The 17264-nt window shown below is 48.5% G+C and overlaps 1 protein-coding gene across 6 annotated transcripts in view; it reads right to left on the reverse strand.

Moving 5' to 3' along the window:
• The window catches only part of PRKAG2 (protein kinase AMP-activated non-catalytic subunit gamma 2), a 173573-nt gene that overhangs the window by 121815 nt on the left and 34494 nt on the right, over window positions 1-17264 (reverse strand). For 5 of the 6 annotated variants that reach the window (XM_038755908.1, XM_038755907.1, XM_038755911.1 and 2 more), the window contains exons 2-3: window positions 5100-5171; window positions 3483-3762 (exon numbers count right to left, since the gene is read on the reverse strand). In XM_038755908.1, coding sequence (XP_038611836.1) covers window positions 3483-3762; window positions 5100-5171 — 352 coding nt within the window. Of the gene's footprint in view, window positions 1-3482; window positions 3763-5099; window positions 5172-10716; window positions 10853-17264 lie in introns of those variants that run through there. The other variant, XM_038755913.1, reaches the window with a different exon arrangement.

The raw sequence follows: 17264 nt of genomic DNA on the forward strand, positions 1-17264 counted from the left end.
ATTAGGTTACGCTGCTTCTCTCAGCTTGAGGGCGGGAATTGAGTCTTTAATTTCTGTGGTCTTTTTACACTGAACAGGGAAAATGCTGTAGATGATGATGATGACGGGAATGTGGAAAATTCCAATCCCTGGGGCTGGGCAGGAGGCAGCAGGAGAAAACTCCAACCCCAACCTGCTGCTGGGTCTCCCCAGCATTCTCTAGGTGAACAGTTTGGAACAATGCAAAAAAAGAAGCAGTGTGGCCTAGTGGATAGAGCACCGGCCTGGGAGTCAGAAGGACCTGGGTTCTAATGCCGACTCTGCCACTTGTCTGCTGGGTGACCTTGGGCAAGTCGCTTTACCTCTCTGGGCCTCAATTCCCTCATCTGTCAAATGGGGGTTAAGACTGTGTCCCACGTGGGATAAGGACTGTGTCCAACTTGATTAGTTTATATCTACCCCAGTGCTTAGTACAGTGCCTGGCATATGGTAAGCACTTTAGAGAAGTCATTAAAAAAAATGGGGCTTTTGGAGCTCACTGGCCAGAACGTCTCCGGGCAGTTACCAATTTGATTCAATTCAATCAAATTGCTCTGCACACAGTAAGTGCTCAACAAATACGGCTGAATGAATGAATTCAATTGTATTTAGTGAATGCTAGCTGTTTGCAAGGCACTGTACTAAATCAATCGCATTTATTGAGAGCTTACTGTGTGCAGAGCACTGTACTAAGCACTTGGGAAGTACAAGTTGGCAACATATAGAGACAGTCCCTACCCTACAGTGGGCTCACAGTCTAGAAAGCTACTAAACACTTGGGAGAGTACCCTATCAACCCAGTCCTCTCCAAATGGACACGGGGCCCACAGAGGCGAGGGTAGGATGGTGTTACCAAGGTTAACCTGATCACCTTCACGTCACTTCTCTGTGCCTCAGTTACCTCATCTGTAAAATGGGGATTAAGACTGTGAGCCCTGCATGGGACAACCTGATCATCTTGTATCCACTCCAATCAGTTAATCAATCAATCGTATTTATTGAGCGCTCACTGTGTGCAGAGCACTGTACTAAGCGCTTGGGAAGTACAAGTTGGCAACATATGGAGACAGTCCCTACCCAACAGTGGGCTCACAGTCTACAAGGGGGAGACAGAGAACAAAACCAAACATACTAACAAAATAAAATAAATAGAATAGATATGTACAAGTAAAATAAATAGAGTAATAAATATGAACAAACATATATACAGGTGCTGTGGGGAAGGGAAGGAGGTAAGATGGGGGGATGGAGGAGGGACGAGGGGGAGAGGAATGAAGGGGTTCAGTCTGGGAAGGTCTCCTGGAGGAGGTGAGCTCTCAGTAGGGCCTTGAAGGGAGGAAGAGAGCTAGCTTGGCGGATGGGCAGAGGGAGGGCATTCCAGGCCCAGGGGATGACGTGGTCCGGGGGTCGACGGCGGGACAGGTGAGAACGAGGCCTAACGGTGAGGAGATTAGCGGCAGAGGAGCAGAGGGTGCGGGCTGGGCTGGAGAAGGAGAGAAGGGAGGTGAGGTAGGAGGGGGCGAGGTGATGGACAGCCTTGAAGCTGAGGGTGAGGAGTTTCTGCCTGATGCGCAGATTGATTGGTAGCCACTGGAGATTTTTGAGGAGGGGAGTAACATGCCCAGAGCTTAGAACAGTGCTTGGCACATAGTAAGCGCTTAATAAATGCCGTTATGATTATTATTATTACCGTTTCTACACACTAGGCAGAAGCATTTAGGTGCCCGGGCCACCTACCATCTGCAGGGCACAATCTCCAATCTCTGCCAAGGGGATTTTTGGGTTGGGCTCTGTCGCCCCCCTGTGGCCACTTGAAGATGCTACCGAGAGGCAGCGGGGCTCAGTGGAAAGAGCCCGGGCTTGGGAGTCGGAGGTCACGGGTTCTAATTCTGCTCCACCGCTTGTCAGCTGTGTGACTGTGGGCAAGTCACTTCACTTCCCTGTGCCTCAGTTACCTCATCTGTAAAATGGGGATTAAGACTGTGAGCCCCGCATGGGATAACCTGTTCACCTTGTACCCACCCCAGTGTTTAGAACAGTGCATTGCATATAGTAAGCGCTGAAAAATGCCATTATTATTATTATTATTATTCATTCAGTCATATTTACTGAGTGCTTACTGTGTGCAGAGCACTGTACTAAGCGCTTGGGAAGTATTATTATTACTGAAACCCAAAGGCTGCCTGCCAAGCCACAGGCAGCGGTGTGACTTGGGCTTGCCCTCAGATCAATCAGTCGTATTTATGACTTGCTCCCTTTATTCATTTCCCCCTCCTAGCCCCAATCAATCAATCAATCATTCGTATTTATTGAGCGCTTACTGTGTGCAGAGCACTGTACCAAGCGCTTGGGAAGTACAAGTTGGCAACATATAGAGACAGTCCCTACCCAACAGTGGGCTCACAGTCTAAAAGGGGGAGACGGAGAACAAAACCAAACATACTAACAAAATAAAATAAATACAATAGATATGTACAAGTAAAATAAATAAATAAATAAATAGAGTAATAAATATGTACAAACATATATACAGGTGCTGTGGGGAAGGGACGAAGGTAAAATGGGGGGGGAGGAGGACGAGGGGGAGAGAGAGAGCACAGCACTTATGTACATATCTGTCATTTATTTGTTTCTTTTAATGTCTCTCTCCCCCTCTAGATTGTACGCTTGTTGTAGGCAGGGAATGTGTCTGTTTATTGATATAGTGTAATAATAATAATAATAATAATGGCATTTATTAAGCACTTACTATGTGCAAAGCACTGTTCTAAGCGCTGGGGAGGTTACAAGGTGATCAGGTTGTCCCAAGGGGGGCTCACAGTCTTCATCCTCATTTTCCAGATGAGGGAACTGAGGCCCAGAGAAGTGGAGTGACTTGCCCAAAGCCACACTCTCCCAAGCACTTAGTACAGTGCTTTGCACATAGTAAGTGCTCAATAAATACGAATGAATGAATGAATGAATGGGCCCAGAGACCTGAGATGGGGTTGATCCAGGACACCAACTCCTAGAGCTATCCCTCTAGACTGTAAGCTCCTTGTAGGCTGGGACTAAGACTACCAACTCCGTTGGATCGTTCCTTCCCAAACACTTAGTTTGGCGCTCTACACTCAGAAAGCACTCAATAAGTACCACTGACTGCCTGATTTTCAATCGTGATGTCTTCTGTGATTACCCAGCCCGAAGTCATCCCTCTGCTCCTTGAGGGCAGGGAAAGTGACAACCAACAATGGTGGAGCGCCCCTCCCAAGCGCTTAGTTCAGCACTCTGCACACAGCAAGCGCTCAATAAATATCACTGATCGATCGATCCCGATGACACAAACCACCCCCGGCCCGAGCGCTAGCCAGCGACTGACCGCCAAGCACCATCTCCGCCTCATCTGACCTCACTTTGCCAAGTAAGGCCCACTCCCCATGCCCCCACCCGCTTCCCAACATAGAAAGCCGGTCTCGGTCTCTTACTTTTTCTCGATCTGGAGAAGAACTTGATGCCCCCGGGTGAGGTAGACGGGTTGGAGCCGGGGGAGGACTCCTTGGACGAGGATCGGAAGATCCCGCTGAAACTCATGCGCCGCGGGGAGCGGGGGGGAGATTCCTGGTAGGGGAATGGGAACATGGTCTTGGGGGATCCGGGGCTGGTCTTGGGCCTTGTCGGGGCCAACACGGGGCTGGAAGGGCGGGGCTGGGGCCCCTTCGTGAAGAAGCCCTTGGAAGGGCTCCCGGAACTAAAATTCCCATCCGCCTGGGGGAGAAGAGGAGAAAAGAGAGTGGGTTAAATCAGGCCGGGGCTGGGGCTGGGACTCTGACATTTCTGAACGCTTCCCTTGAATGATAATAATAATAGCATTTATTAAGCGCTTACTATGTGCAAAGCACTGTTCTAAGCGCTGGGAGGTTACAAGGTGATCAGGTTGTCCCACGGGGGGCTCACAATCTTCATCCCCATTTTTGCTGGGGAGGTTACAAGGTGATCAGGTTGTCCCATGGGGGGGGTTCACAATCTTCATCCCCATTTTTCAGATGAGGGAACTGAGGCCCAGAGAAGTGAAGTGACTTGCCCAAAGTCACCCAGCTGGCCATTGGCAGAGGCCAGATTTGAACCCCTGACTTCTGACTCCAAAGGCCGGGCTCTTTCCACTGGGCCCCGCCGCTTCCCTCTGCTCCCGCCCGGCCCGCGCTGGGGCCCGGCCTCCTTGAAGCCAGACAAGCAGTGTGGCCCAATGGAAAGAGCCCAGATCTGCGAGTCAAGGACCTGGGTTCCAATCTCGGCTCCGCTGCTTGCCGGCTGAGTGACCTGGGGCAAATGGCTTCGCTTCTCTGGGCCTCAATTTCCTCACCTGTAAAGTGGGGATTCAATCTCCACTCTCCCTCCTTAGACCACGAGCCCCATGTGGAAAAGAGTTATTATCAATCAACCAATTAATCGTATTTATGGAGCACCTACTCTGTGTGGAGCGCTTTTCTAAGCTCTTGGGACAGTACAAAAGAGTTTTTAGACATGTTCCCTGCCCGCAACGAGCTTACAGTCTTCTCTCCAAGCTTCCTCGGTACCTCATAATAGTAATAATAACAATAACAACAATAATAATAACAACTTAGTGAGAGCCAGGATAATGCCACAAAAGCCAACCAGAGAAGCAGTGTGGCTCACTGTAAAGAGCACGGGCTTTGGAGTCAGAGGTCATGGGTTCGGGTCCTGACTCCGCCACGTCTGCTGTGTGACCTTGGGCAAGTCACTTAACTTCTCTGAGCCTCAGTTCCTTCATCTGTAAAATGGGGATTAAGACTATGAGCCCCACGTGGGACAACCTGATCACCTTGTATCACCCCCAGCGCTTAGAACAGTGCCCTGCACATAGTAAGCGCTTAACAAATGCCATCATCATTATTATTATTATTATTATGTTGATGTTCGGAGATGCTCCCCTTCTTTTGGGGGGACCACCCCTCCCAACACCCAAGGTCCGAAGCACCCCAATCCCCAGGCATGCAAGGGAGATTACCCCGAGGGGGCAACCAGCTACTCCGGCAGGTAAGACCTGATTCCGAGTCCCAAGAGGGGTGGGAGGCTGCGCCTACCTTGCGAGAAGCATGTTTCTCTGAGCTCTCCAGGTCTCCATCCAAGAAGGGCATGGCAAACGAGCTAAGGTCCTAGGGCAAAGAGAAGAAAGCTGGCGTCACTCCAAGCAGCACGACTCCTCCGGCCCACTGCTGGCTCGTCCCTCCCCTCGAGACCCATCCAGATATTCACTGCATCCTGTGCGGACCTCACCCTTTGCCTGACCTGCTTTCTCCGGACAACTGTCCTGGGCTCTCAAAAAGTTGCCGGAGGCTGGTGGCATTTCACCTTCCTCAGGTAGCCACAGGGCTGGGGTCGGAGGGAAGAATGAGGGGTGGAAGGGGGGAAGAGAAGTCGGGTGCTGGGGATGAGGGAGTAGAGGATGCTCTGTTGTACTCTACTCTCCCAAGTGTCTAATACAGTGCTCTGCACACAGTAAGCGCTCAATCAATACCACTGATTGGTTGACTTGGATCATCCAGGCCAGAGTACTGAGGACCCTGAAACTTCTCTGAACAGTAATTTGCTGCAGCTCTTATTGTTAATAATAACAATACTACTACTACTACTACTACTACTACTACTACTACTGCTATTACTTGTTAATTGCTTACTATGTGCCAGGCACTATTTTAAGTGCTGGGGTAGCTACAAGCTAATCACACTGGACACAGTCCATGTCTCATGCGGGGCTCACAATCTTAATCTCCATTTTACGGATGAGGTAACTGAGGCACAGAGAAGTTAAGTGACTTGGCCAAGGTCCCACAGCAGACCAGTGGCAGAGCATTACTACTACTACAAGCCAAGCACCATACTAAGAGCTGGGGGAAATACAAGATAATCAGGTCGGACACAATCCCTGTCCCGCAAGGAGCTCCCAATCTAAGCAGGAGGGAAAACAAGTTTTCGAATCCCTATTTTACAGATGAAGAAACCGAGGCACAGAGAGGTTAAATGACTGGCCCAAGACGATCCAGCAGGAAACTGGCAGAGGCAGAATTAGAACCCAGGTCCCCTGCCTCCCACCCTTGGACCCTGCTGCCTCTCAAGCCTTTACTTTGGTCTTTCGAGGCTCTCCAGGAGGCGGGTCACTCCAGAAATGCTGGATGGGAAATGTGCCACAGCCGCTACTATAGGAACAATGCAGGAACTGACTCCAGAGCCCGGCTGACATTCCAGAAGGACACAGAGTCCTGGAGTCTGTCTCTTCACCGTGGTTCCGGAATTCCTTCTGGCCAGAGAAACCCATGGGAGGGCAACCGTATCTCACCTGCACCCCCTAGGCCTTCTGTTTGTCCATATGACCCCCAAGTTTCTCCCTTGCTCCTGTCCTGAGTAAAAAGCCAGGAATAAATATTGGACTCTGCCTAAACCCTAAATCACTGGACAGATCACAGATCATTTGACTTTACCATCTCTATCACTGGCAAAATGGCAACCCCTTCCCCCTGCCCTGAAATTCACCTTTCCCTAAGATACTACCTGCCTTCTAATAAATGCCTCAATTTCACAATTTCCTCTGGCAGGGAGATGAAGCCTCTGTGTGTGATCGTCTTGTCCTGGCAAAATTGAAGGAGGGAGGTATGGGAGGCTAACCAAAACATTGATGCTTCAATATTATCAATATTATTATATCAATATTATCATTGATATAATTATCAATATATATGCTTCAATGTTGCTGGGTCATCATTCCAACCAAACGGATCATCCCTTTCCCCTGGGTGACAATGGGCTAGTAAGGAATTGCAGGCTTAAAGCCCAAAGGCATTCTGCTTCAACTTGCTTAGATCAGGGCTCTAATCCCGGCTCTGCCACTTGCCTGCTCTGTGACCTTGGGCAAGACACTTACCTTTTCTGTGCCTCAGTTTCCTTACCTGTAGAATGGGGATTCAATATCTTGTTCTCTCTCCTACTTACATTATGAGCCCCATGTGGGCCAGGGACTGTCTCAGACCTGAATATCTTTGTATGTACCCCAGCGGATAATGCAGTGCTTGACCCAGAGTAAGTGCTTAACAAATATCGTACTTATTATTATCATTATTACAGAGCAAAGAGGAGACCAGAGCTTAGTCGCTGGGAATCTTGGAAAAACATTCGCTTTACACAATTATTAGCAAAAATAAGGTGGAAATGCTAAATTACTGGAATTCAGAGATGAGGAAGGAGGGTGGGCTGGGGGGAAGGAGGGGTGGAAACTCAGTGCTGGAGCCAGATAGGAAATGGCCAACCTTAACTAGGACAGAGGTTCCAAATTATTTTCCAACACGGATCTCTTTGGCAGTTAACCAAAACTTCCCATTTTTTTAATGCTGAATTCTCCTCTCTCTATCCATTTCATTCAGGGCTTCCTAGCACCTCTGTAGCCCTTGAATTTCCTCCCCAAATCAGTGGCCCTTATTCTTATGCCTGGTGAACATATCCTTTGATTGTGGTGGACTGTGAGAAAAAAAAATGTCCCTCACCACCATAGAAAATCTCCCTAATTTCCTCTTGCTTTCTCATGGGAGTTAGCATAACTTTGGCTTACCTCTGCTTCTATCCCCAACACTCATCAGGCAACTTGAAGTTCACATGAACCCTCTTCTATCCCCCAAGAATCATGGCATAAGATGATGATTTATTGATTCATTCATGCATATTTATTGAGAGCTTACTGTGTGCAGAACACCACACAAAGCACTTGGGAGAGTACAAAATAACAATAAACAGGCACATTCTCAGCCCACACAGACTTACATTCTAGAGGGGGAGGCAGTCATTAACATAAATAAATAAAATTACAGATACATACATACATGTTTTGGGGCTGGTAAGGGGGATAAATAATGGAAGCAAGTCAAGGAGACACAGAAGGGACTGGGAGAAGAAGAAAGGAGGGCACAAGGAAGACCTCTTGGAGGAGATTTGCCCTCAACAAAGCCTCACTACCCAAAATAAAAATGAAGTTCACAAAGAGGTTTCCTAGTTCCAAGGATGTTACACAACAAGAGGCTTTCCCACTGTTCTTGTGTTTGCAGAGGTGTTTTTTTTTAAATGCTATTTGTTTAGCACTTACTATGTGCTAGGCATTCTACTAAGCCCTGGGGTAGATACAAGATCATCAAGTTGGGCACAGGCCATGACCCACAAGGGCTCACAATACTAATTCCCATTTGACAAGATGAGGTAACTGAGGCCCAGAGAAATGAAGAGACTTGCCCAAGGCCTCCCAGCAGACAAGTGGCAGAACCTGGATTAGAACCCAGGTCCTCCTGATTCCCAGGCCCTTGCTCTATCCCCTGGGCAGTGTTACTTCTCATGCTAGTGAGAAAGGTCTAGAGACCTGATTTCTGAAGGGACAGGTTCACAGCAGGGGCCCTCAGCTCCTGTGGCTCCTCTTTCAACCGCTTAATTACTATTTTTGTCACCTCACATCTAGGCAGCCGCCCCATTGGGAAAGTTCCGGCACCTTCTCTGGATGCCCAGAAAGCCGGGTCTAGGCTCCCCTTGAGTTCTGGCTCCCTGAGGCATGTTTCCAACTGGGACTGCTGAGCCCTTCGGGGTGGCTGACTACATCTCGGGCCCCCTCGGGGAGGAATGTTGGAGAGGATCGTCCTCGTCACCACAGAAACGCCTCATTCTTGGTATCGTCACCACAGAAACACCTCATTCTTGGTATCGCCATTTGGAGGAATGCTGGAAGCGGCCTGTGACCTCTGACCTCTCAGGTCCTGCCACTGCTTCTGTGAACAAGAGCAAGTCCGGACGTGCTTGGGTGAAGGTGGTTTTGTCACCCGAAAGGGAATAATCATTTCCAAGTGCAGGCAATTAGTAATAAAAACATCAACAATAATAGTGGTGTTTATTATTAATATGACCATTATTATTATTAATAGTGATATCTGCTAAGTGCTTACTATGTGTCAAGTACTGTTGGAAGCAGTGGGGAAGATAGAGAATGATCAGGTCAGACATAATCCCCACTCCACCATCCCACTCAGGGGTCAGAATCCAAGCAGCATTGCCTAGTGGGCATCAGAAGGACCTGGGTTCAAATCCTAACTCCACCACTTGTCTGTGTGCCCTTGGGTGAGTCACTTTACTTCTCTGTGCCTCAGTTACCTCATTCTGTAAAATGGGGATTAAGACTGTGAGCCCTGGGTGAAACAGGGATTGTGTCCAACCCATTCATTAATTCAATTGTATTTATTGAGTGCTTACTGTGTGCAGAGCACGGTACTAAGCACTTGGGAAGTACAAGTTGGCAATATATAGAGATGGTCCCTACCCAACAATGGGCTCACAGTCTAGAAGAAATTATAAATTACTATTACAGATGAGGGAACTGAGGCACAGAGAAGTGAAGTGGCTTGCCCAAGGTCACACAGCTGACAAGGGGCGGAGTTGGGATTTGAACCCATGACCTCTGACTCCCAAGCCCGGGCTCTTTCCACTGAGCCACAAAAAGCCCCTAATTACCTTGTATCTACCCCAGCATGTAGTACAGTGCCTGGCACTGTATTAATAGCATTAACAAATACCACAAATATTATTATTATTATTATTATCAAACGCAGAGAACTTTTCCAAGGGGGATGCTGACCAGGCCCCTGGCTTCCCCTCCCAGGTCCCGTGAACGTGAGGCAGGGGATAATCCGGCTGAAACTCAGACAGTCCGGTCTGAAGCCGGCTGGACGTTCACCCTACACGCGCCCAAAGCCCAAGCTGCTGCTCTGGGGGCAACCTTGTCAATCTGAATCAGATGTCCCACTCTGGGCATGGAAAGCTCTCAAATAATAGTAGCTATGGTACTTGTTAAGAGCTTACTATGTGCCAAGTCCTGTTCTGAGGTAGATACAAGTTAATCAGCTTGGACACAGTCCCTGTCCCACACGAGGCTCATGCTCTTAATCCCCATTTTAGACTGTGAGCCCACTGGTAGGGACTGTCTCTATATGTTGCCAACTTGTACTTCCCAAGCGCTTAGTACAGTGCTCTGCACACAGTAAGCGCTCAATAAATACGATTAATTGATTGATTTTCCAGATGAGGGGACTGAGGCCCAGAGAAGTGACTTGCTCAAGGTCACACAGCAGACAAGTGGAGGAGCTGGGGTTAAAACTCAGGTCCTTCAGACTCCCAAGCCTGTGCTTTACCCACTTAAAGCTGCTTCTCAAAGAAACGATAAACATGAAAAGTCCCCATGCTGGAGTTCGGCCAAATCAAGCCCATGGTGGCCCACTATCTCTTTGGCCCCTCTCCTCCGGCCTGTGGGGCGGCTGGGGGCAGTGGCCAGGTCTGGGGGGTGCAGGCAGCCTTGGCCCACTCGGAGGGAGAGCGCCTTATTAATCTGCCAGCCTAGCCCTAGGAGAACGTGAGGGAAGCCAGAGTGAAAACCAGCCCATCTGCCATGTTAATCGATGCCCTGGGCCAACGCGTAGGAGGAGGCCAAGTGCCTCATGTCAGAGGGGAAATTTCGGTGACATTCAGAAGGGAGTTTACTGAGTCGGAACAGGTCACCTTTTCATAGCTCCCAACCACCGTCCCCGCCCCACCGATAGAGACATCCGCCTCCCTTCTCCCCATCTCGTCCTCAGCCTCTGGGCTCGTTCGGGAAGTTAACTGTAATCCAAACTGCGGGCGTCTTACCGGGGGTATCTTCCAGACTGAAACGCCGACGGGCAGGAATGTTGAGTTTCCAAGGGGAACGAGGCTGTGGAGGGTGATCTGGGATTGGCGGCGGAGTCCTGGGTCCCACCAAGGGTCAGGGGAGGGCTCCCGAAGAGCAGCCCCTTGGGGTAACCTCGCAATAATAATTACGGTATGGCCTTGGGGGGGGTCACCTCATCATAATAACTACAGTATTTATTACCCACTTTTGAGGTGCCAAGAACTGTGCTAAGCGCAAGGGTAGATACCTGATACCACCAGATCCATCTCATATGGGGCTCCCAATCTAAGGGGGGAAGAGGGCAGGGATCCTCTCCTCATTTTGCAGATCAATCAGTAATATCTGATGATGATGGTTGAGCACTTACTGTGTGCAGAACGCTGTACTAAGCACTTGGGAGAGGATGATACAAAAAAGTAGGTAGACCCATTCCCTGCTCAGAAAGAGCTGGCAGATAAGGAATACAAGGACCAGAGAGGACTTGCCCAAATCAATCATTCATTCATTCAATCATATTGTCTGTCTCCCCCTTTTAGACTGTGAGCCCACTGTTGGGTAGGGACTGTCTCTATATGTTGCCAACTTGGACTTCCCAAGCGCTTAGTACAGTGCTCTGCACACAGTAAGCGCTCAATAAATACGATTGATTGATTGATTGAGCACTTACTGTGTGCAGAGCACTGTACTAAGCACTTGGGAAGTACAAGTTGGCAACATAAAAAGATGGTCCCTACCCCGAAACGGGCTCACAGTCTAGAAGGGGGAGACAAACAACAAAACAAAAAAGCCAGTCAACTGTATTTATTGAGCTCTTACTGTGTGCAGAGCGCTATACTAAACGCTTGGGAGACTGCAATATAACAATAAACAGACACCCACAACAGGCTTACAGTCTAGAGGGAGAGACAGACATTGATATAAATAAAATAATTTACAGATATGAACATAAGTGCTGCGGGGCTGGGAGGTGGGGATGAATAAAGGGAGCAAGTCAAGGTAATGCAGAAGGGAGGGGGATAAGAGGAAAGGAGGGTTTAGTCAGGGAAGGCTTCTTGGAGGAGATGTGCCTTCAATAAGGCTTTGAAGCTGGAGAGAGTAAACGCTTGGAGGATATGAGGAGGGCGGGCCAGAGGCAGGATGTGGGCGAGAGGTCGGCAGCGAGACAGACAAGGTGGAGTTACAGTGAGAAAGTTGGCATTAGAGGTCACACAGCCGGCGGCAGAGCTGGGAAAGAGCATGGGCTTTGGAGTCAGAGGTCATGAATTCTAATCCTAGCTCCACCACTTGTCTGCTGTGTGACCTTGGGCATGCTACTTAACTTCTCTGTGCCTCAGTTACCTCATCTGTAAAATGGGGATTAAGACTGTGAGCCCCACGTGGGACAACCTGACTACCTTGTGTATACCCCAGAGCTTAGAACAGTGCCTGGCACATAGTAAGTACTTAGCAAATACCATTATTATTAGAATCCCAGTCTCCCGGCTCCCTGTCCTGTGCTCTTTCCACTAGGCCCCACTGCCCCTTGGGTTACCTCAAGGCACCTGCAGGAAACCAGTTTTTGAGGGGAGGAGCTTGCCTTTGGCAGGACCAAGATTCGGCAGCTGTATCAGTGGCAATGCTAAAACACTGTGGGGTGGGCCATGGGAATAAGACCCTGGCTCCTCCATCCACCTTCCCACTCATGGGTGCTGACCCCAGCTCCAGCCCCAGAGCGTCAACAGCTAGAGAGGTCCCCTGAACACAAGTCACTTTGCTTCTGAGTGCCTCAGTTCCCTCATCTGTAAAATGGGGATTAAGACTCTGAGCTCCATGTGGGATACGGACTGCATCCAACCTGATCGGCTTCTATCTCCCACAGTGCTTAGTACGGTGCCTGGCACAGAATAAGCGCTTAACAAATACCATAAAAAAATTCCCCGAGGTGGCCCAGTCTCTGGCCTCTCAGGGCCTGAGTTGGGGCTCTCCCTTCAGCCCTGGCAGCTGTGGGTACCATTCTTTTTTGGTGTTGTTCAGCACTGTACTTAGGGCTGGGGTAGATACAAGCTAATCAGATTGGACGCAATACCAACCTGATTAGCTTGTATCTACCCCAGCGCTTAGTACAGTGCCTGGCACGTAATAAGTGCTTAACTAATAGGTTATTTTTTTGAAAAAAGGGATCGTTACAAACAAAATCCGAGAGACAGAGGAGCAGAAGCCCTGACAGGCAGGGCCAGACTGTACTGCTCCATCTTTGGCCTTCATCTCGGACCGCCTGCCCAAGAACCAAACCCTCACCCATTTCTCAGAAACAAAGCTCTCCGGGCCAAGGATTTCTGCTGCTCTTTGCCCTGTTAAGATGCCCAGCAAGCGATAGCCTGATGCCCTGGCACGTGGTCAGTCTTGCCCTTTACTCGGCCGCGCGTCCCTTTGGCTGACACGCTGACTTTCAGGGTCAGGACTGGAAAGCGGGGCGTTTCAGGATGCTTTTGCGTAAGAGCTATTCCGGGGCAGAGGCTAGCACTACCACTGGCCATCCTGGAGCTCTGTAAGGAAGAACTTTCAGGCCCTGAGGGTGTGGGGATAAGCCAGATCAGGCAGGAGGGAAAGCAAACCCACTGGATTTTTTTGCCTTTTTTTGGGGGGGATTTGTTAAGCCTAGTATGTGCCAAGCACTGTACTAAGCACTGGGGTAGATACAAACTAATCAGGTTGGACACAGTCCGCTGGCCCAAATGGAGCTCGCCATCTTAATCCCCATTTTAAAGATGAGGAAACAGACATTGACACTAAAAAAATAATAATAATAATATTAATTGTGGCACTTGTTAAGCACTTACTATGTGCCAAACGCTGTTCTAAGCGCTGGAGTAGGTATGATTCAGTCAGGTTGGACAAAGTCCCACATGGGGCTCACACCCTTAAATCCCCATTTTCTAGAGAAACAAGGTTGCTTCTTCCACTGCCTCCATAACATGGAGAAGCAGCGTGGCCTAGTAGATACCACAGGCCTGGGATTCAGAAGGTCGTGGGTTCATTCATTCATTCAGTCATATTTATTGAGCGCTTAATGTGTACAGAGCACTGTACTATGGGCTTGGGAAAGTACAATACAGCAATAAAGAGAGGCAATCCCTGTTCACTAATCCCTGGTTCTAATCCCAGCTCCACTACATTTCTGCTGTGTGACCTTGGGCAATTCACTTCACTTCTTTGGGCCTCATTATCTCATCTGAAAAATGGGGATTAAGAGTGTGAGCCCCATGTGGGACAGAGCGTTTACAACCTGATTACCTTGTAACTACCCCAGTGCTTAAAACACTTATTGGCATGGTAGGCATTTAAATACCACAATTATTACTACTGATATGATCTAACAGCCATTTGGAATCCAGTGGGTCTTCAATCTGGAGGGACCAGACGTGATTGGGGCTGGTCTCCATCACCCAGTGTCCTTTATAACTGTTGGAATCATAGGCGAATTTAATTTTAATTGAATTTTACCCACAAAACCTCTCAGGCAGGTCAGAGTACCAGGCCCAGGGTAACCATTGAGCTACCAAAATGAAAAATCTCGTGTTATAGGGTGGGGTTTGAAGGGAAGTATGGATCAGGAACTCCTGAAAAGTTGCTCCCGAATGATGTAATTCTGACACAAGACTCACTAGGCCGAAGGATTTTCAGCGCCTCTTTTCGCCCAGACTCCCTTCCTCGGCTGGAAGGGTCAATGAGTAGAGAAATGGCGATGGGGCTGGTTCATAAAGGGGGCACCAGTGATGTCAAATCTGGACAATCCCCCTGCCGAATAATCCAGGATCAGCTGGACAAAGGGCCAGCTTCCACCTCATCCTCTTTTTTATGGTATTTGTTAACTTCTTAAATTACTATATGCCAGGCATTGTACTAAGCACTGGGGTAGATATAAGCTAATTAGGTTGGACACAGTCCCTGCCCCATATGGGCTCTCAGTCTTAATCCCCACTTTACAGATTAGGGAACTGAGGCCCAGATAAATTAAATGACTTGTCCAAGGTCACACAATAGACAAGTGGCAGAGCTGGGATTAGAACCTAGGTCCGTCTGACTCCCAGGCTTGGGATCTATCCACTAGGCCACACTATGTCACGTCTCCCTGTTTCCTGCCTCCCTCTTCAAAGCTCTCATCAAACTCTACCAGTCCCCCGCCACTTCCAGGATGTCTTCCCAGATTAAAAGTGACAGAAGAGATCACCACCTCCCAACCAACAATATGCTACCTTCTGACCTTCTGCCTGGAGATATGATTGAATGAATGGAGATAGATCGCTTCAACTCCATGAGTTGCGACAAAGTGGTATGGTCCATCAGTTGTTTTATAAGCTGCCTGCTATGTGATCTTGGGCAAGCCATTTGGCTTCTCTGTGCATCAGATTCCTCATCTGTAAAATGGGGATGTAATGCCTGGTCTTCCTTCTATTTAGACTGTGAGCTTCGTGCAGGACAGGGATTTGTGTCAGATCTGATTAACCTGTAACTATCTCTGCAAGTACCCAGTGCTTGACACATAGTAAGCACATAAAACAACAATAATAATTTTTTAAAAATAAAAATAAATGCTCCACACTTTCTCCTGTTTGGGGGTCGACCCATTCTGTTTTCCTGGAGCTTGTATTGGGAGACAGTCTGGCTGGCTTCACAACGTGCCTGATAAGTGTTGGAATGACTCTGGGAGAGTGGGTAGTGACAGCTGTAAGATGCTAGTTCTTTCTTCTGCCAGGGTTTGCTGATTTTCATGAAATGGCTTGTTTGGTGTTCCTGTCAGATTCAGAGGAGTGCCCCTCAGGCTCTGGGAATTAAAGATGGAAGCCAGTCACTTTCACCCAGTCTGGCCCCAGTTAGTCTCAGTTCCCCCCTGTGACTGATCTGCTAAGGCTAATAATAATAATAATGATGATAATAATAATAATGGTATTTGTTGTAATAATAATGGCATTTGTTAAGTGTTTACTCTGGGTCAAGCACTGTTCTAAGCACTGGGGTAGATAGAAGTTAATCATGTTGGACACAGTCCCTGTCCCACATGGGGCGCACAATCTAAGTAGGAGAAGAAACAGGTATGGAGTCCCCATTTTACAGATGACAAAACTGAGGCCAAAAGGAGTTAAGTGACTTGCCCAAGGTCACACAGCGGGCAGGTGGCAGAGCCAAGACTAGAATGCAGGTCCTCTGGCTTCCAGGCTCAGGCTCTTTCCATTAGGCTACTGCTTATTATGTGCCAAATACCATACTGACAGGCTCTGGGGTAGAAAAAGGATAATCACGCCAGACACAGTCCCTGTCCCAATCACTCAATCAATGGTATTTGTTGAGCACTTACTGAGTGCAGAGCACTGTACTAAGCACTTAGGAGAGTACAACATAACAGATTTGGCAGACATGCTCACTGCCCATGGCGAGCTTACAATCTAAGTTTTGCAATCACTTCACATCTCTCTGCTGGGCTCAGACAAGCCTCCATAAGGTGCCGATTCCAAAACACTAGGGAGGGAGGAGATGGATTTGGGGGCTCATGACTTTACCTCTCCTGGGACAGGCCTGAGCAATGTGTTATTCTGTTTTCTAGATTCTACTAGGTAAGAATCATAATACGCCATGACCGACTAGCTAAGGCATTTATTACCTTGGCAGATGGAGGACAAACTTAAAAACATGCATTAAACAATAAAATATTACTGTTTACCCAACTTGAAGAGCAAAGCAAAAACAAGCCAGGCTTTGTTTTCTTTTGGAGTTTTCTTGTTTTCTTTCCTTTCTCTCCTCCACCACATTCCCCGCACCCCCTCTCCTCCCCGCCGCCCCGATGATAGGTGCCAAGGGAATCAGGAAAGGAATTTATGAAGATTAAAGAAAGACCACAGATATCCATCAACATGACCTTCACCAGAACAGCTAGATACACAAGGCCCTCATGAAGGCATCACTCAACCGCACTCCATGGTGAAATCACAACGAACATCATTTTGTGTTCCTGCGGCCCTAACCCCAAATGGGAAACAGAGGGACAGAGAGGGATTAGCGGCCTACGAACCAGTCGCCTAAGGAATTTCCCAGGTATTGGAGCCGTAGCTACGGTTTTCACTAAACTCCTACCGTGTGGAAAACACTGCACCGACTGCTGGGATAAAGGACCCGGGTGAAAGTCAGACGAGGTCTAATTGGAAAAAAGTGTTGTCTAGGACACCTGGGAAGGCTGGGGTGGGGAAGGGAATAAAGGGAAGGTGGAGGGGGGAGGGAGGAGGGGAGAAATCTGCTTTAGACACTTGAAACCAACCACTAGACTGAAAGCACTCTGAAAGCAGACATGTAAGCTAATTCTACTGTACTCTCCCAAGTGTATAGTACAGTGCTCTGCCCAGAATAGGCACTTAATAACTGCTACCGACTGGCTGACTGGCTTTAAGTCTTTCCACTTTACTCACTGGCCCTCCCCACCCGCTTCTCACAATCTTCGGTCCCCCAAAATCCACTTCCTGGTAAAACCCCACTCTAGTCTTGCCCAGCTCCGACC

The sequence above is a fragment of the Tachyglossus aculeatus genome, chromosome 13 (genome assembly GCF_015852505.1).
Source record: "Tachyglossus aculeatus isolate mTacAcu1 chromosome 13, mTacAcu1.pri, whole genome shotgun sequence".
Lineage (NCBI taxonomy): Eukaryota > Metazoa > Chordata > Mammalia > Monotremata > Tachyglossidae > Tachyglossus > Tachyglossus aculeatus.